Source organism: Spermophilus citellus (assembly GCF_964194105.1).
Source record: "Spermophilus citellus genome assembly, chromosome: 17".
Taxonomy (NCBI): Eukaryota; Metazoa; Chordata; class Mammalia; order Rodentia; family Sciuridae; genus Spermophilus; species Spermophilus citellus.
In genome coordinates, this window is record NC_138199.1 from 59,267,456 (window position 1) to 59,280,832 (window position 13,377).

Here is a 13,377-nt window from a genome sequence, read left to right on the forward strand (position 1 = left end):
GACAGATATACTGTGAAACATCCTACAATGCACAAGGCAGGCCCCCACAACAGAATTATCCAGCTAGCCAGATACGGTGGTGTACTTCTGTAATCCCAGCAGCTTGGGAGGAGGATGACAAGTTCAAGGCCAGTCTTAGCAACTTAATGAGGCCATAAGCAATTTAGTGAGAACCTGTCTCAAAATAAAAAAATAAGGGGGGTGGGGAGCTGGAGATGTAGCTCAGTGGTAATTGTCCCTGGGATAAATCCTCAGTACCCACAAAAAGGTTGGGAAACCTTGCCTTAGGAGTATAATGCAAATGAATAATTACAATACATTAAGAATTACAGAATTACTAGATTTTATGAATATAGATGTGCAGAAGAAGCACAGAGAAGCCTAGAGCCTGACTACAAACTTTAACAGGGATAGTATTTAGGAAAAAATGTCATCTTCTGATTCATCAATTTCCACAACACAACTCCAACTTGACTTTCAGCCTTACTTTCTATTTCTTTCCAACAATAGGGCTGTAAAACTGGTTTAAGTTGTAAAGTCTATACCTTGCTTAGTGTGTCCCTCTTCCCAGAATACAGAAAGCAGTCTCTTTCTTCCTCCTATTCAAAACTACTCAGCATTTAAGACCTCACTCAAGCTCTCTCTCCTCCAGGAAGTCTTCAGTAATTCTCTTTAAACTCCTAAATAACTTATCATCTGTATCACTTAGTTGGTATTTAATCATGTTCTGGCTTTTGATATCATTTGTTAGGTTATGTTGCTTAACTTTTAAATAATTATTTAATATTTATATTTCATCTTTAGATTGGCAGCTCACTTAAGACAGAACTTAGCTGGCGTACCTGTAGCAACCACTGCCTTTGTGTATTATGCGATAATAAGTACTTTAAAAAACATGAAAAAATTGGTACTATGTGTTGGGCATTACCTACCATAGATTCTTGGTGTCTCTTGAGCTCTTAAGCTCATAACAATTTGAATATATCAGACTACTAGAAAAGTAGTTTATTTACAATGCATAGGCAGTCAACCTCTACAAATAACCATCTGACCCAACATGTCCATGGTGCCATGATTAAAAACCCTTGGCTGGATTGAAAACCTCAGAGTGCCTCCAAGTTCCTCCAGAATGGGGTTAGTAAGACCCACTGTAATGGTTTCACATGATGGGCTTCACAAAAGTACAGTGTAAGGGTTAAGGGCATGGACTGGAGTCCAAAGCACCTGGGTTCAAATCTGATACTACCACTTACTAAGAATAAACCTTGGACCAGTTACTCCACCTTTCTGAGATTCAGTTTCCTGCTCCACAAAATGGGAGCAATATAGCATCTACCTCATAAGGTTTTTGTGAGGATTAAATAAATTAATTCACAAAATAATAAGTAAAGCACTTAGAACAGTGTCTCCCACTAAACATCATCATTATCATCACTGACCTAAACATAAGACAGAAGAAAATATCATTTTACTGAGGAGTCACAGAAGTGAAATTTGTCAATAGAATGATTTTTTTAAGATTGAAAAGAAATTTGTGAGGCGGACCTGCGACCCACCAGCAGGTCAGGCCCAGCAACCTGCGGAGTGACAGAGCTATCCCACGCGCCTGCAGGGTAGGCGGTTCTGTGACCACCAGCAGATCAGGCCAGGCGGCCTGCTGAGGGGCGGAGCCGCCCCCTCCCCCTGCACCTGCAAGGTAGGCGGACCTGCGACCCACCAGCAGGTCAGGCCCAGCAACCTGCGGAGTGGCAGAGCTGCCCCACGCTCCTGCAGGGTAGGCGGACCTGCGACCCACCAGTAGAACAGGTCCAGCGGCCTGCTGAGGGGCAGGCCCGCCCCCTCCCCCAGTGCCTGCAAGGTAGGCGGAACTGTGACCACCGGCAGATCAGGCCCAGTGGCCTGCTGAGGGGCGGAGCCGCCCCCTCCCCCCCCCCCGCACCTGCAAGGTAGGTGGACCTGCGACCCACCGGCAGGTCAGGCCCAGCAACCTGCAGAGTGACAGAGCAGCCCCACGCGCCTGCAGGGTAGGTGGACCTGCCACCGACCGGCAGAGCAGACCTAGCAGCCCGCCAGCGTGGTAGACAGATCACCCCAATTGGAGGAGGATCACAGCCACTACCTGCCCTGCAAGGGAGATTTTTCAACTATACAAGAGCAATATAAATAAATAGAGGGAAAATTTCAAAAACACAACAGTTTCACCAAGCAGAAAGAAATGCGAGCAGTATGAAAAGACAAGGAAAGAAAGGACCACAAGCAATGCAGGTCAACTCAACTTTAGAAGAGGTAATAGCTGCAACAGATGGAATGTCAGATAAAGAGTTCAGGATATACATGCTTCAGATGATCTGGAGTCTCAAGGAAGACATGAGACAGCAAAATCAGACAATGAAAGATCACTTTGACAAGGAACTAAATAAACAAATCCAGGAAGCAAAAGATCAATTACACAGGGAGATAGAGGTAATAAAAAACAAACAAATAGAAATCCTAGAAATGCAGGAAGCAATAAACCAACTTAAAAACTCAATTGAGAATACTATCAGCAGAGTAGATCACTTAGAAGATAGAACATCAGACAATGAAGACAAAGTATTTCAACTTGAAAAGAACATAGACAGCTCAGCAAGACTGCTAAGAAACCATGAGCAGAACATCCAAGAAATATGGGATAACATTAAAAGACCAAACTTAAGAGTCATTGGGATACAGGAAGGCACAGAGCTCCAAACCAAAGGAATAAACAATCTATTCAATGAAATAATACGAGAAAACTTCCCAGACTTGAAGAATGAGACAGAATCCCAAATCCTAGAAGCCTACAGGATGCTGAATGTGCAAAATCATAAGAGATTCACACCTAGACACATTATAATGAAGATGCCCAACATACAGAATAAGGAGAGAATTTTAAAAGCTACAAGAGAAAGGAAGCAGATTACATTTAGGGGTAAACCAATCAGGATAACAGCTGATCTCTCAACACAGACTCTGAAAGCTAGAAGATCCTGGAATAACATATTTCAAACACTGAAAGAAAATGGGTTCCAACCAAGAATCGTGTATCCGGCGAAATTAAGCTTCAGGATGGAAGATGAAATTAAAACCTTCCACGATAAACAAAAGTTAAAAGAATTTGCAGCTAGAAAACCATCTCTTCAAAAAATCCTTGGCAAAACATTACAGGAAGAGGAAATGGAAAATAACAATGAAAACCAACAGTGGGAGGTAGGACAGTAAAGGGGGGAAAGTAATCAAAGAGGAAAACAAATCAGGTTTAGTAACATTAATAAACAAATATGGCTGGAAGAACAAACCATATCTCAATAATAACCCTAAATGTTAATGGCTTAAACTCACCAATTAAGAGACACAGGCTAGTTGAATGGATCACAAAACAAGACCCAACAATATGCTGCCTACAGGAGACGCATTTGATAGGAAAAGATATACATAGACTGAAGGTGAAAGGTTGGGAAAAATCATATCACTCATATGGACTGCGGAAACAAGCAGGAGTGTCCATACTCATATCTAATAAAATAGATTTCAAGCCAAAGTTAATCAAAAGGGATAAAGAGGGACACTACATACTGCTCAAGGGAACCATATACCAACAAGACATAACAATCATAAATATATATGCCCCAAACAATGGTGCAGCTATGTTCATCAAGCAAACTCTTCTCAAGTTCAAGAGTCTAATAGACCACCATACAATAATCATGGGAGACTTCAACACACCTCTCTCACCACTGGACAGATCTTCCAAACAAAAGTTAAATAAGGAAACTATAGAATTCAATAACACAATTAATAACCTAGACTTAATTGACATATATAGAATATACCACCCAACGTCAAGCAGTTACACTTTTTTCTCAGCAGCACATGGATCCTTCTCAAAAATAGATCAACTCTTAGACAATATAAAGGAGTAGAGATAATACCATGCATCTTATCTGATCATAATGGAATGAAACTGAAAAACAACGATAAAAGAAGGAAGGAAAAATCATGCATCACTTGGAGAATGAACAATAGGTTACTGAATGATCAATGGGTTTTAGAAGACATCAAGGAGAAAATTAAAAACTTCTTAGAGTTCAATGAAAACACAGACACAACATATCGGAATCTATGGGACACATTGAAAGCAGTTCTAAGAGGAAAATTCATTACTTGGAGTTCATTCCTTAAAAAAAGAAAAAACCAACAAATAAATTATCTCATACTTCATCTCAAAATCCTAGAAATAGAAGAGCAAAACAACAGCAAAAGAAGTAGAAGGCAAGAAATAATTAAAATCAGAGTTGAAATTAATGAAATCGAAACAAAAAAAACAATTGAAAAAATTGACAAAACTAAAAGTTGGTTCTTTGAAAAAATAAATAAAATCGACAGACCCTTAGCCATGCTAACGAAGAGAAGAAGAAAGAGAACTCAAATTACTAGCATACGGGATGAAAAAGGCAATATCACAACAGACACTTCAGAAATACAGAAGATAATCAGAAATTATTTTGAATCCTTATACTCCAATAAAATAGAAGATAGTGAAGGCATAGATAAATTTCTTAAGTCATATGATCTGCCCAGATTGAGTCAGGAGGATATAGACAACCTAAACAGACCAATAACAATAGAGGAAATAGAAGAAACCATCCAAAGACTACCAACTAAGAAAAGCCCAGGACCGGATGGGTATACAGCAGAGTTTTACAAAACCTTTGAAGGGGAACTAACACCAATACTTTTCAAGCTATTTCAGGAAATAGAAAAAGAGGGAGAACTTCCAAATACATTCTACGAGGCCAACATCACCCTGATGCCTAAACCAGACAAAGACACTTCAAAGAAAGAAAACTACAGACCAATATCTCTAATGAACCTAGATGCAAAAATCCTCAATAAAATTCTGGTGAATCGGATTCAAAAACATATCAAAAAAATTATACACCATGATCAAGTAGGATTCATCCCTGGGATGCAAGGCTGGTTCAATATACGGAAATCAATAAATGTTATTCACCACATCAATAGACTTAAAAATAAGAACCATATGATCATCTCGATAGATGCAGAAAAAGCATTCGACAAAGTACAGCATCCCTTTATGTTCAAAACTCTAGAAAAATTAGGGATAACAGGATCATACCTCAACATTGTAAAAGTAATCTATGATAAGCCACAGGCCAGCATCATTCTGAATGGAGAAAAATTGAAGGCATTCCCTCTAAAATCTGTAACAAGACAGGGATGCCCTCTCTCACCACTTCTGTTCAACATAGTCCTCGAAACACTGGCCAGAGCAATTAGACAGACGAAAGAAATTAAAGGCATAAAAACAGGAAAAGAAGAACTTAAATTATCACTATTTGCAGATGACATGATTCTATACCTAGCAGACCCAAAAGGGTCTACAAAAAAACTATTAGAGCTAATAAATGAATTCAGCAAAGTGGCAGGATATAAAATCAACACGCATAAATCAAATGCATTCCTGTATATCAGCGACAAATCCTCTGAAACGGAAATGAGGACAACTACTCCATTCACAATATCCCCCCAAAAAATAAAATACTTGGGAATCAACCTAACAAAAGAGGTGAAAGACTTATACAATGAAAACTACAGAACCCTAAAGAGAGATATAGAAGAAGACCTTAGAAGATGGAAAAATATACCCTGTTCATGGATAGGCAGAACTAACATCATCAAAATGGCGATATTACCAAAAGTCCTCTATAAGTTCAATGCAATGCCAATCAAAATCCCAACAGCATTTCTTGTAGAAATAGATAAAACAATCATGAAATTTATATGGAATAATAAAAGACCCAGAATAGCAAAAACAACGCTAAGCAGGAAGTGTGAATCAGGCGGTATAGCGATACCAGACTTCAAACTATACTACAGAGCAATAGTAACAAAAACAGCATGGTACTGGTACCAAAACAGGCGGGTGGACCAATGGTACAGAATAGAGAACACAGTAACCAATCCACAAAACTACAACTATCTTATATTTGATAAAGGGGCTAAAAGCATGCAATGGAGGAAGGATAGCATCTTCAACAAATGGTGCTGGGAAAATTGGAAATCCATTTGCATCAAAATGAAACTGAATCCCTTTCTCTCGCCATGCACAAAAGTTAACTCAAAATGGATCAAGGAGCTTGATATTAAATCAGAGACACGGCATCTGATAGAAGAAAAAGTTGGCTATGATCTACATACTGTGGGGTCGGGCTCCAAATTCCTCAATAGGACACCCACATAGCGCAAGAGTTAACAACTAGAATCAACAAATGGGACTTACTCAAACTAAAAAGTTTTTTCTCAGCAAAAGAAACAATAAGAGAGGTAAACAGGGAGCCTACATCCTGGGAACAAATCTTTACTCCACACACTTCAGATAGAGCCCTAATATCCAGAGTATACAAAGAACTCAAAAAATTAGACAATAAGATAACGAATAACCCAATCAACAAATGGGCCAAGGACCTGAACAGACACTTCTCAGAGGAGGACATACAATCAATCAATAAGTACATGAAAAAATGCTCACCATCGATAGCAGTCAGAGAAATGCAAATCAAAACCACCCTAAGATACCATCTCACTCCAGTAAGATTGGCAGCCATGATGAAGTCCAACAACAACAAGTGCTGGAGAGGATGCCAGGAAAAGGGTACACTTGTTCATTGTTGGTGGGACTGCAAATTGGTGCAGCCAATTTGGAAAGCAGTATGGAGATTTCTTGGAAAGCTGGGAATGGAACCACCATTTGACCCAGCTATTCCCCTTCTCGGTCTATTCCCTAAAGACCTAATAAGAGCATGCTACAGGGACACTGCTACATCGATGTTCATAGCAGCACAATTCACGATAGCAAGATTGTGGAACCAACCTAGATGCCCTTCAATAGATGAATGGATAAAAAAAAATGTGGCATTTATACACAATGGAGTATTACTCTGCATTAAGAAATGACAAAATCATAGAATTTGGAGGGAAATGGATGGCATTAGAGCAGATTATGCTAAGCGAAGCTAGCCAATCCTTAAAAAACAAATGCCAAATGACTTCTTTGATATAAGGGGAGTAACCAAGGACAGGGTAGGGACGAAGAGCTTGAGAAGAAGATTAACATTAAACAGGGATGAGAGGTGGGAGGGAAAGGGAGAGAGAAGGGAAATTGCATGGAAATGGAAGGTGATCCTCAGGGTTATACAAAATTACATATAAGAGGAAATGAGGGGTAAGAGAAGAATAATACAAGTGGAAGAAATGATTTACAGTAGAGGGGGTAGAGAGAGAAGAGGGGAGGGGAGGGGAGGGAAGGGGAGGGGGGATAGTAGAGAATAGGATAGACAGCAGAATACATCAGACACTAGAATGGCAATATGTAAATCAATGGAAGTGTAACTGATGTGATACAGCAATTTGTATACGGGGTAAAAATGGGAGTTCATAACTCACTTGAATCAAATTGTGAAATATGATACATTAAGAACTATGTAATGTTTTGAACGACCAACAATAAAAAAAATAAAAGATTAAAAAAAAAAAGAAATTTGTGAACAGTTCCCCACAAGATACCTTTCTCCCTTCTCCCCTCCACTGCTTCCTCAGCCACCTAAAGACCTGGATGCAAAGGTTCCCTTGTTTGGAGGGAAGACAAACTACTTACAACCATCACTATAACCCAGACAGTACCGGGAGGAAGCTGTTTGTTATGAATGGAGAAACTGCTTTTCTCTTTTTAGTAAAGTAGGATAGGTGTCCTTTCTATCCTCTGTCATCAAAGTCCTTAGAATCCAGGTCCATAACCCTTGGCGCTTCTCTTCCACTGAAAGTTTTGTGAAGGTCACAGGACATACCTGTGCCCTGCCTGCTCTGTGCTAATGGCCGCTACAAAAGAGAAACAGCCTGTGACATTATCTTTTTGTTTGTTTGCTTTTTAAGTTATACACTAGAGATATAAGACCACAGTAAAACACAAAGAGGGGGATAATATAGTAAAAGAACAAAAGTCTCCCTTCATTCCTCTAACTTCCTTTCACAGAAGTAAACAACTTTTTCAATTTAACATGTCCTGAGTTTATGATGCATTTACTTTCAGTTTTATGTATTTATTAATACAATTATGTCTGTTCATTTGGAGCTATTTCATTTTAAGCTAGGCTCTGTTATATTCTATAATGTAGATATATCATAGTTTATTTAATCATTTCCCTACCAATGGACATTCAGGTTAAGACTTAGACTTCAACTTGGTAGTGACCCAACTGCTTATCTGTAAGTAACTAAACTGTAGTTACCAGGAAATCTAATCCACTGGTGACTCTGTAAACAACTCTACCCCTCCAAAAGATTTATTTCTTAAAGTCTGTCCATAACTAAAAAAAGGCCAAATGAATTTACATAGTTTGACTTTGAGATACAGGCATAACTACATTTCTATTCAAGTATAAATTCAAAGTAAAATTTTCGATTTATAAAAAGTTACCTATAATATTTTTAGGCTATATGTTTTGTCTCTAAACCCTGCTGGAGAGATTTTAGAAATCACATGGTCAGAAGCCATTTTCTTCTAATTAAAAAATTATATACATTTCTTGATCTAAAGTAAGAATTAGTAAATTAGTACATTCTTCATATTCAGGTATCATCTATAAGCAGTTAATGAAAAATCAGAAGGGAAAAGTTTTGTATATCTTACTACTAAGCAACTGCTTTCTTTTTCTCTGCTAATAAATTGCAGGCAGACTTGAACAGATGTCAGGCTGGCATTCAAAACCTAAAATATAGCTGAAAAGCAAGTTATGACTAATACAAGGAAAAAAGATGAATGTCAGAAAGCTTCATTTTTTTTCTCTTTTTTTCAAATTTCAGATAAGCTCTTTAGCCTTAGGGTTCCTTTTACAGAGCCCTGGAGTTCGGCTAGATGTCTTAACCCCCATTTAAATTGCAATCTCTCCTCATGAGTGGGGGTGTGAAAATGCATTTTAAGAGTGTCAGTGTTTATGTTAATCTTAGCCAGAACTCCCTTTCTCCCAAATATGGCTCACACAAAACCTTGGTGCCCTTTCTTCCACTACGTTTTATTTGCACTGTTCTTAGCATGTGAAAGATGTCTGGGTGTGATTGAAAGGCTCCTTATCTTCTCCACAGCTCTACTTCATAGATGAACTACAGTTTTACTTATGATATCAGAAAAGAGTTGCTTTCCTCTTGAATTTCAAAAGAAACCTTAAAAATACAGATTGAAAATGGGCTTAGAGAGGAAAGCACAGGGAAAAGACAACCAAAAAGAACACAGCTTCAGTTTCAAAGAATGGGGGCACAAGACCACAACAAGGGGCATTCTTCCCCGCTAGGTGGCCTGCGCATCCAGAGCCTGAAGATTCTAGAAAGACAGGGAGGCAGAGACCTACAGTCTCTATACCCTTTCTCTTCTAGTTCTTCTACCAAAGCTCCTTTCTTTGGGTAACTACAGACCTACTCCCCAGATTACATTTAGCAGTTATTCCAGTATTCATTGAAAAGGATTTAGTTTTTTGTTTTGACAGTTACTGTTCAGAGATTGTTGCCAGGGATGCTGAAAAATGAAGTTTCTCTGCAGAAATTCTCTTTGCCAACAAAAGAGCTACAATGAGAATTCAGTAATTCATCAGTCAGTTATTTACCATGAGCATTTTCTACAAATTGCACGTGGGGAACAAATGTGGTAATATCTAAATAGAAGAATATATTCAATTGCATCTGAAAATGCTCAAGGGCAGCAATCCGCTTGCTGCTCTTATTTACCTGAACTTTCAGACGCCAACTTCTAATGCTCACTTCTACCCTAGGATTCATGGCGCTGAATGTTATCCCACAAAGTAATAATTTAAGGTCATTTCTAATTAAACATCTATTGTTGGGGGGTTGGAGGACATTTTAACTAAATACCTACTTAGTACTCACTAACATCAAGGTACAGGTCTTGTTTTCTTTGCTAATATTTCCACATACTTCCAAAGAACAGCTGCTACACTTGGGCTACAGACAAGAAAAAAGTAGCTATCCTGATTAAAACAACAGCAAATGCCTCAGGTGATAGTCCCCCAAAGTCATTCCTTTCCTATTTTTACAGATAGCCTCTATCCCTCTGTCTGTCTGGCTTTATGTGATTTCCTTTTCTCTTTAAGGATTTTCTTGGTTTTAATTCTTCAAAGATATAACAAAAGCAAGAAGGTGTACACTATGTATCTGAAAGTACTTCAAGAGATTGGAAATTCTATGACAGTTATTTTTACATGTGTCACATCATTTGATCCCTAATTTTCCTGCATAATTGTGTGCCTCTGGTTAAGTCATTTAGTCTTCTTTACCCCCACAGCAATATTTTGTGTGCATCTAACCTATATTTTTAATTTTGAAAAGGAAACATGAAGTTTTACAAGCAAAAGGAAAGAACTATACTACCCAGAAGCATTGTGATCAATCTCATAAACACAATGACAGAAGAAAATTCTAAATTTATCACTTTGTAAATTTGAAAAACTGATATATATATAGGCAAAAACTCCATTTGGTTAAAATTCCCGTTTACAAAGTAGAAGTTCTCCAGATTCCATGTAAGATAATGTTTTGTTCTTAGTCAAAAATAAAGTTATCTGCTTAAAGCAAAAAGCCTTATAACCTACATAAATTATTCCTTTCTAATATTTTTATTTGAATTGATTTAACCGACCATACCCAGTATCTAATTGAATCCAAAACCATAGTTTTGCCTATTTAGTTAACAAAGAGTAAAGAAAAAACAATCAGCCAATTTTGTTCCTACTTGGCAGAGTGAAAGAATGCAGGGTACGCATAAGAGACACTTGTATAATTTTATTTATATTCTATCCAAATGCAGCAATTTTCATTTTTACATACCAACTTAATGAGAACTTTATGACCACAGTGTATCTGGAGTGCAAGGAAGAATTTTACTGTCTAATCCCCCCAGAATTCAAAAGGGGGGAGGGAAGAAGCTTCTATTGGATAATGAGGAATGATACATGCATAGCAAGAGAATTATTTCTCAGTCATTTAGCCATAAAAAAGTAGCTTGATTTTTTTTTAGATTTTCAGAAACTTCATTTAGAATAAAGAAATAATGATTATTCTATTCAGCTAAAAAGCCAAGGTAGCTTTACACTAACTGACTTTTAAATCAAATTGATAATGCATGCTTCTTAAAAGCAAAAAGCCATAAAGAGAAAATATATGACTTTTGTTTAAAAACAACAAAACTTATATTTTGTATAATTGAATTAATGTAAACATCTTAGAAAAAACAAATCCAAAAGAAAGGTTCTGGACAGTAGCACTCACAAAATTCAAATCCACTGTCCTTAGTTAAAAAGCACATGAATAATAAAAGGCATACAACCATAATTTAACTCATTTAGATACAAATACTAGAAACAGGTTAAGTTCATTAATAAATTCTAAACCTATTTTTATTGAATTTCAAACTCTTGTACAGTTGACAAAGTCACAAACTGGTAGGAGTTTTACTCTTTTATGTATTAACTATGTATGTTACCCCAGACAGGCCCTCAGGAGCAGGATCTGGATAACATACCAACAAGAAACTAACGTCTAATAACGAAATCCTCAAGAGCTTCCAAACAGAAAATATTTATAATCAAAGACACAGCTTACTACAGATGTAGTTATTTTTTTTATTTGTTGGCTGGATAGTATAAATGTTCAGAGATTGAATCACTAGGTCTCAATCCTGAAAACCAATAAAAATATTTCATATGAAAAGTTTAAAACATTTGGAATCATCCTTTCAACTCTGCTTTCACCCAAATACACTTAAACAATATTTCCATGTCTAGATCAAAAACTTTTCTGGATTTATTGTGCCTTAAAATACACTACCATGATAGTGAGTTATCCCACTTTTTACTATTTTCCAAATTAGAATTCTGTTTTTTATGGACTTGGCCTTTGTATCTTTCAGATAAAAAGTATGCTATTGTCATTTCAAGGTGTATAAAACTCAGGTGATGAGGGTCTCTGTCATTTTCTCTTAATCCAATTCCAAACTCGACCTTTACCCAGTGAACAGGTGTGTGCCGTGCCTGTAATTTCTTAGAGTGAGCGACCAGGCAGAAAAGCTATCAACAATAGGGGGCTAATACAATCCAAGTACTTAGTGCCTAAAAAGCAGTTCTTATCCCCACCATGATGAATATACTTTTATCTCCCAGTAGCAATTTAAAAAGAAAGAATGATGAGGGAAGGGGAGTAACATATTTGTATTCCCTCTGTTTTTCTAGATCCTGTTTTTACACTAATAGACTGCCAGAAGCTATTATGTTATAAATTCCTTTCTCAGATATTCTGTTGCTCACATTCCAATCCAGCGGATGATATGGATATGAAAGCAGTCATGACAGCATTTCCACTGGGCAAATAAAGTCACTTCACACAGATAAATTAAATAAACCTTCAAGAGGAAAATGATAAATGCATAGAGCATTTCTTTATATGCAATATGGAAACCCCTGTGTATATCCTGAATTTGTCTTTTTGGATCAAGCTTATCTAATTTAAAAACATGCCATGTATCCATCTATCAGGTATGAAGATATACTAATGAGATAATGTGATAGTACAAAAAAAAAAAAAGAAGCAGCATAGATAATGATTAATAATAACAATAATAATCATAGATAATGATTATTCAGCAGGGTAAACCTGACCCATAATGAATCTTTAGAATCAGGTAAAATTTCTAAATATGCCCTATGGAAAAAAAATTCTAAACTAACTAAATAAGTTGAACAACCCAAATATTATTTCTATGATTTCACCATAAAATTAAAGATTTTGAAAATTTTCAGAAAACTTATTTTTTAAAAAAAGTTAAAACTGAAAAAAATATTTTGGCAGATGTGAATAATTTCAAAACCACTGAAAAGAGATTATCATTTAATTTTTTAAAAATATAAACTTTTATGAAATTTTCCCTTTTGAACTCACCCATCTGCTCCACAATCTCTGGAGGAAATACGCGCGAAGCAAATGCTCGTCGAAAAATGTCTGAAAATTCTTTGTCCAGACCTCCTATTCCCATTTTCTCAAAGTTCCAGTCAGGATTTATGATAGATTGGCGATTTTCCTTGGTTTTAGATTTGCCTATGTCAAATAAATGTAATCAAATATGAAACAACAACTTCACCTCCAAGTGTAAAAACACAGATAGATACTCTCTGGTCATCTCAAGTGAACAGACAAGCTACCCTTATTCAAAGAAGAACATACCCTTGGAGGATTTTCTAATAAAAAGAGTGAGTTTGCTTTATCTACTTTGGTTCCCAT

General features: G+C 36.9%; 1 protein-coding gene and 1 long non-coding RNA gene across 3 annotated transcripts in view; one reads left to right on the forward strand and one right to left on the reverse strand.

The window, feature by feature from the left end:
• Positions 1 to 13,377, forward strand: part of LOC308636207 — a 770,476-nt gene that overhangs the window by 702,157 nt on the left and 54,942 nt on the right. The gene's annotated exons all lie outside the window — the stretch shown is intronic.
• NSF (N-ethylmaleimide sensitive factor, vesicle fusing ATPase) overlaps positions 1 to 13,377 on the reverse strand; it is a 156,636-nt gene that overhangs the window by 94,139 nt on the left and 49,120 nt on the right. For both annotated transcript variants that reach the window (XM_081271460.1, XM_081271459.1), the window contains exon 8: positions 13,039 to 13,194. In XM_081271460.1, coding sequence (XP_081127586.1) covers positions 13,039 to 13,194 — 156 coding nt within the window. The remainder of the gene's footprint in view (positions 1 to 13,038; positions 13,195 to 13,377) is intronic.